The sequence below is a fragment of the Phragmites australis genome, chromosome 6 (assembly GCF_958298935.1).
Source record: "Phragmites australis chromosome 6, lpPhrAust1.1, whole genome shotgun sequence".
Classification (NCBI taxonomy): domain Eukaryota; kingdom Viridiplantae; phylum Streptophyta; class Magnoliopsida; order Poales; family Poaceae; genus Phragmites; species Phragmites australis.
Window position 1 is genome coordinate 13,439,332 of NC_084926.1, and position 7,541 is coordinate 13,446,872.

A 7,541-nucleotide genomic window follows, 5' to 3' on the forward strand; every position below is an offset into this window, starting at 1 on the left:
CTGCAGATTGATTCTTCTTTTATATAGGTGACGGCTTGACCTGCAACTAAGAGATAAAGATCATAATCCGTTGGGATTTGAGGCTAGCTGGACTCAAATCAGTTGGGGATCATTGGCTAGAATTTGGGGATTCCGTTTATAGTAGTTTGTTAGAGATATAATGGCTGAGGGCGAGCGGCTCGATTTGGGGATGGCGGTTGGCTGGAGGTCGACGAAGATGTGACTGGATGGGTAGTAGGGGATGCGGCTAGAAGCTTATGCGCTCGAGACAACCTCCTCCCCCACCCTGACCACCGTAGACGACGACCAAAGCCGATGCACCTCTTGAATCCCCGCTCGGGTGGCGGGGGCGAACGAGGAGGAAGCGGAATCGAAGGCAGAGGTGAGGGAGCTGGAGAGGCGGGAGGCAAAGGGGGGGATGGGGAGAGAAGGAGGAAGAGGAGGGTGAGAGCGAGCGCGAGGAGGACTAGGGAGGGGCAGTAGGAAGGCATGACACGCGCAGCAAGCGTGAGGAGGGATCTGGGGAGAAGGATCGAGCGGGGAGGCAGCAACGGCATAAGGATCGGGAAGGGAGTGTGGCGGAGGATGAGAGGAGTGCGACAGTGAGGTGAAGGTGGAGTGGATCGGGGAGGGAGCGAGCGAGAGGGAGGCGACATGGATCCAAGAGGGAGCGGGCATGGAGAATGTGGCATCGCTTGGGAGGGGATCGGGGAAGGGGAGACAAGGGGCGGTCATGATGATCGAGGAGGAACCGAGCGAGCGACATGTGGTGATGGGATCGGAGCGATCACCTCTCATAGCTCGAGGAGGGGGTGACATGACGTCTTACCTGGTGTTAAAGTAATAGAGATTAACACTGTCGCCCCACTCCCCCGGCCCTCTTTAGATGAAACCACATGTTTCGATCAAGAATGGAACGACAGAACTCCCATTTCAGCTAATAAATCATGTTCCCGGCAGAACCACAAGCACTTCAGTTCTCCGAAAAACTACTCGGCCTACAAGGCTACACTCATTGCTCCCTAGTCTCCTATCACCAATACTCAGCAGGTAGCCTTAATAATGTACCGCATTGTTGTTGAGGTCCATCCACCGTTCGCTTGCAGTAGTAAGGAACGAACCCATCAGCATTCCTGAGAAACGCAAGAGGCACAGAAAAATGAGTAGAAGTAAATATTCCTACAATGTACTAAAGTTTAAGTTCAGTGCTGGTAAGAACAAGGAAGAGCTTTGTGAAATTAAGGGAGAACTCGATCGCCAGTAAAAGATCACTGTTCTCTACTAGTGGTAAGGCAAAAATGGCTCTTGAATGACATGCCGAGTAGGATGACATGCTGGGAGATTCCACGCTCTGGGGCAACAAGCCAATGTCGCTCACCTGTCGATCAATTCTCGGTTTCAGATTCACGGGACTCCACCAGTACATAGACAGGCTTTCCATTGAGCTTGTAGAAATCCTGCATGGAAGTTGCTATCTCAGTTAACCATTTTGAAGCAATAAAAAAGGGGCGTTATACTGTGAAGCAGCAGATGTAGTTCGAAAGTTTTCTAAAATTAACTGAGAACAAGCAATAGTGAGCGATTGTTGCTGCTACTCGTTGCAAATGCCTCGTCTTTGTATGTCCTGACACCTACAGGATATTAACTGTGGCACAAGATGCTGGCAGTAATAGCATTCATCACCATCCTGTACTAGACGGAGTGCGCTCCCAAGCTAAAATAAAATGAGTATATGACTTAATGGATTCAGTGCAATGCAAGTGCTTTATGCCAGTTTTTATTTAGTCTATCACAAACAATGCATATCCAACTCTCAGGTACGTCTGTCAAGTCAGATGGCAGCATGCCCAGCTGGTACAGATATGAGTATCTCGGATGTGGGGAGCGGAGCAGACATGGTCATTCCGATCGTACTTATATAACAGTTTACAATAAGGCAAGTTGGTCCTGACCACTGTATTAAACGAAATCATTGGCTACACAATCCAAAGATAGATAACGCTAACAGTTTGCATCAGATGTACGCTGCACGCTGCAGACTTTATCTGATTTGAATGCTACTACTACCAAAATAGTAAAAACAGAGAGTGATATAAATAATGTTTTAAAATATATTACTGACTCAGAGACGTTGCTAACGTAAATATGTTTGTAACATGACTAAACAGACATTTAATATATACAGATTTTCAGTAAAATCAGTCTATGACATCATATACATAGATGATTTTTCAATAAAATTTATCTGTAAAACTTATAAAACCGATATGTGTAGCTATATTAGAAACAAAATCTTTATTTAGACCCGTCTATATGTAGTCACATTACATATGGAGTTTACCCATATATGATAAGCTCACCATCACATACATTTTTACAAAGATAAAATTCAAATATATTTATAATAAAATTTAAGATCTGTCTGTAATAATCTGTTCTAAAATAATGTGTATAGGATACAAGCTAGTTCTTTATACGCCAACTACTGTACCGGAAGTGATTCATACTTCAGAGCAGTAAGCAAATGACTACTGTGAAGAAACAGAAGATTTGACTCTCAATCTATAGTTCATATAGCTGGAGTCTAACAATAATACCTTAAATTTTGGGAGCCCAATGAGACATGCGCACTCAACCACATCAGCTCCAGCGCGTTCTGTAAGGCAAATTGTTAAGAGAAGCACCAGAAAGCCATATTCTGTTCTTGGCCCAAGATGGAAGGCATACAGAAAAAGCAAAGCTTAGGTTATCTTCCTAGTACAAGATAAAATTCATCTAGAAGGACATGTGTAAAATATAAAGAGAATGCACGTTTAATGGCATGATGGCGTATTAGTGGCAGACAAGAAATATATAGCTGACAAATAGTAGCTCGGAGTTCTTGATTCTATGGATATGAGGATGATATGAGTACTTAAAACTGATATAAGATATAAGAATATAAGATATAAAGCATTTTTCTATCTAAAAGGCTACAGGTACAAGAAAAATTGCGGCGTTCGACTGGCTGTCACTGATTTGTTAGATGGCTGCCATTAGCGCATTAAAAGCCAATCTTATTACTACTGTACAGTACTATTTCCCGTAGTAATTTCTCAGGTCACCCCATACCTGCCCACTATTGATGTCCTGGTTTTGGATTAGATTGAGAAGAAACAATGCTACAAGTGTTGAAAAAATATTGGTGTGGGCACAGTTTTAAGACAAGTAGACTGGATAATCTGGTGCTGAGATAACTGCATACAATAGTGCTTGCTACAATATGTCGCGGGCAAGGCACAATTTAAAGCTTAACTGTTACAACTGGTCCGTAGTGTGTTGTGAATGTGCCAACAGTAAACCATTATGAAGTTTCAGAAAAATCTGGCATCCATAAAATAGGAAATATTTAACAATATAAAGGTACTTTACTACATAGGCGAATCAAATGGGTAGTTCAGTGGGCCAGGACTACCTGAGATCCGGTCTATTTTTATGCAAATATGTACAGGGGATAAGGAGCGTGAGTCGATAAACTCAGAGCGTAGCCACTCAGGGAGTACAGATGTTTAAAGTTTAATATTGTATTGTTGTGAGTTTTAATTCATCTTGTAATTTTATATGTTCAATATTGATTGTAATTTTCAAATTTGCGATGCCGTAAGCTTCAATTTATTCGGTACAAATAATTAACGATCATTAAAAAAAGAATGATTCTGTGTCATTGATAAAATTTAGTAAGAGATTAACAATAAGTTACTAATTATTTTATCCTTATTTAAAAAATCAAGTAGTAGCTTTGATCCTTAACTAAAAAAAGGGAAGAAAGAGGAAAATAAAATGACTGCAGTACTAGCTAACAGCCACAGCAAATGTGTTGCAAGATAGAGTACTACTTATTATGGGTGGGATTGATCGATCTTGTTAGTTATTTCAATATTTATTTAACAAATATCGATTTATTGCTTTTCTTTATTGTTTAGATTACTCATATGATACTTAATTAGTCGATTTATTGCTTTTCTTTATTGTTCAGATTACTCACATAATACTTAATTAGTAGAATTAAAAAACTAGATTATATGGTTTGTTCCAAACTTTTAACCATTATATGGGTTAATCATATTTATTAAATTGAATATTTTCTCCAAAATAAAAAAGAATAATATAATTGAGACTTTTATGATCATGATAAAGTGCAAGATGAAGAATTAAAATAGGATTTTAATCTCCTATGTACGTAAGACATTACTTCATATTTGAACAATTTATATTATACTTTTTCCAAAAATTAAACTTATTTGTTGAATTTATGATATTATGATATATATTTTAATACATGTGTATTGTGCTTTTAGGAATTTTTATTTATATATTGATTTTGCGGTCTTATGAAAAGTTAAATTGCATATCCAATATAAAAATCCTAGCTCCGCCACTGCTTTATTATGGATTTCATATCTGAGTTCATAGCCTACATTAGCCACTAATTCTGCATCATGTTTAGTTTGTAATATGTAAGTATTGGTCAGGGATTCCGATTGAGTGCGTAATCTTGGGTTTAGAAGACACGTACCGAGGAGCCTTATCGCAGCACAAAGTGTCCCACCAGTTGCAACCAAATCATCAACGATCAGTACACGTTCACCAGGTTCGATAGCTCCAACATGCATCTCCAAACAATCAGTTCCGTACTCAAGAACATAGGTCTCGGAAATCACCTCACCTTTCATTTTTTAAAAGGCGAATGTTAGCACATGTTAGTTGTTGCAAACATACTTTGTTTAACAAGCAAGCCATTCAGAATCATACTTTGGGAAAATGACAGTACTACACAGCATCTCTTCGTGTAACGGAACTCTGTGGTTAAAAGTGCAAGACAAGATAGTGTATAAAAGTCTCGTGCATTTCTTTAGATCTCATCATGGGCCGCATGCACAAAGGAGCAGACTAATGCGACAACTTTGGTGTCAGAGATTATGGGCAAGAGTTGTACTTGTACTGCCTGCTAACCAGATTTGCTCACTAAACTACCTAGCTTGGTTGTAACCACAAGCTAGACACACAAACCTCCTGTTTGAAAAGGCTTTTTTTCAGTTTTTTTTCCTTAAAAAAGGTAAAAACTATCTAAACAACTGGTTTCTTAATAGTTTTTAGCTAATTAAGAAAACGGTTATAGTTAAAATAAATTAAAAGCTAAAAAACAGATTTAGACTGACTTTTCTAACTTTTAAACATGTGATAAACTACAAGTTTATTATAATTCAACAAACACAACCACTTCATTAACTAACCAGAAACTTCTAAACCATAAACTATCCAAACAGACCTAAATCTAAAAACAACTGGATTCACATCATGCAACAGAACTTCAAGAAACCTCACCAGGGAGTTTTCTAGGCTTACGCAACGGTATGAACTTCGCGCCAATGGCCAATGCAATTGCTGGGCCAAATATGAAACCCCTGGCCTCAATCCCTGGTGGAACGTAAAGAAGCACAACAGTCAGAATTAGTGCAAGTTTCAGAGAGAGAAAAACAACTCAGGATTAGTGAAAAAACTGAATGCAAGTATCCGTGAGCACAGAACTAGCGCAGTGAATGACTAGGCCACAGACCTTCATCAAAGTGGTAACTGGTTGACAAAGATACAACTAACGAGAGGACGCCACATAATTGTCGCATTGAAGTACTAAACAGTAAGCATACTTTTAATATAGTGAAACGGAATGAAATTCAGGAACAGAAGACCACAGAAGCAGACAGAGGATCCAACAATGGACAGAGCAAAATCTCAGCAGCAGTACTTTCCAGTGACAACGACAGCGGATCGGGCACATGCGTGACATCAGAGCGCGCCACCAGCAGAATCAATGGCGGGTGTACCGCTGTACCGTCACGGCACCACCACCCACGCACTGCCCCCACCGTCCGGTCCCCGGGGCAGCCGCGTCCGCATCCGCCCGATCCCTGCAAAAGTCTGCCAACGCCAAACGTACACTCGAACTCGAACTCGAACCACGCCAGAGAAGTCTGGCACGCGCACGAAATTTGTATTTATTCGTATATTTCTATATAGAAATCTATTTGATAGTCTCTATAACAAATACAATAAGTTATTCTGATTTTATGATACGTTTTGATTGAACTTTACTCGTATATAGACTAGTCGGATACAAATTACACAAGCTAAAATATCAGTACAAACCACTTATCAATCTCAGATCATATAATCATTATATTCGTTTATATATGCTAATCAAATACTTCCATAGATTTACTACATTTGTCATTGTATTTATTTATACGACCAACTAAACCCTTATTAAGAGTTATACAGCTCTCATATATACAACCTCTTTTTTATATCAAAGACACACTAGTTAATATCCATGCTCTACGACCACAGAGTATGCACAAGCATAGGGCCCCATCTGTCAGCCACGGTGACCTCTCACAGCCGTGGCGACATGGCGCAGCACATTTATTAGTTCCGACTTTACTTATTAGGAGCTTTGCACGGGGCCGAGTAGATGTATATCGCAGGCGAGCTTGTAGAGCTACCACTAGTTGTAAGGCAAATCCAGCAGCAGGCCGGCAGGCAGAGCAGATGCAGGCAACAGTAGCGTGAGAGGACTATTGTGGGTGTGGAATGGGTGAGCGAGCAACGCGAAAAAGGCGTAGGTGACAGACCCGGGGCGGGGCGCGAGACGACAAAAGCGCGGGGAGCAAAAGGACCAGGGGAGATCTCCCCCAAAGATATTACGGAATCTCAGAACTCTGCCCACAGCTCAGCTGCCCGAGGCTGCACGCGCGCACGACAGCGACGTGCCGCACCGGCCCGTTCCCGGCCGGAGACTAACCGGCCTCTGGTCCTAGCGGGGAAGGGGGAGGGAGACGGATGCTTGCTGGTTACCGGCAACGGCGTCGATGCCCATGCCGCGGTAGCGCTCCACGAACATGTCCGCGGCGTCCTTGAACACCCCCGGCCGCAGCAGCAGCGTCGTGATGTCGTTGAACATGATGCCTGCACCACGCCGCCCCCCGAGCGCACGCAGACGGATCAGTTGGACTGATGCGGTGGTGGCTGTATTTAGTCGGAGAGGGCGGAAGAGGAATGGGGGCCGGACCTGGCTTGGGGAAGTGGGGGACGACGCGGATGGCGTCGAAGATGCCATGCAGACGGGGGTCGGCCACGGCCACAGGGGCCGCCACGGCCTCCGCCGCCACCGCCGCCGCCGCGCGGCCGTTCTCCTTGGCCGCCTGCTTGGCGTTGGCGGCGACCTCCATCACGCTCACGGTGTCGCAGCTGGCCTCCTCACCCATTAATCCCTTCCTCTCTCGGGCGCTCGGCTGGCTCGCTCAGTCGAAGCCCGCTCTCCTAGTCGCAGCCTTTATTGTTGCTTGCTGCACTGGTGCGCCGCGTATATATAGAGCAGGGGAGAGTGGTGGAGCGGTAGTGGCGTTTATCGTGGTTGAACGGACGGCTGACACGCTGCACGGCTGCTGATACATAGAGCTTAGATCCGTATATCAGTCGGATGTGTAGTAGGGTCAACGAAA

At 43.0% G+C, this 7,541-nt stretch overlaps 1 protein-coding gene across 2 annotated transcripts; it reads right to left on the reverse strand.

Moving 5' to 3' along the window:
• Positions 1-899: 899 nt before the first annotated feature.
• On the reverse strand, positions 900-7,541 carry LOC133921771 (adenine phosphoribosyltransferase 1-like). Of its 2 annotated transcripts, XM_062366787.1 has the most exons (7): positions 7,109-7,529; positions 6,895-7,005; positions 5,360-5,457; positions 4,556-4,700; positions 2,598-2,656; positions 1,379-1,457; positions 900-1,133 (listed from the first exon to the last, which is right to left on the reverse strand). In XM_062366787.1, the coding sequence occupies exons 1-6, from the start codon at positions 7,302-7,304 to the stop codon at positions 1,386-1,388; spliced, it is 681 nt and encodes a 226-aa protein (XP_062222771.1). In that variant the 5' UTR covers positions 7,305-7,529; the 3' UTR covers positions 900-1,133; positions 1,379-1,385. The 2 variants fall into 2 exon arrangements, with proteins under 2 accessions (XP_062222771.1, XP_062222773.1); XM_062366789.1 differs by lacking the exon at positions 6,895-7,005 and having other exon boundaries at positions 7,109-7,541.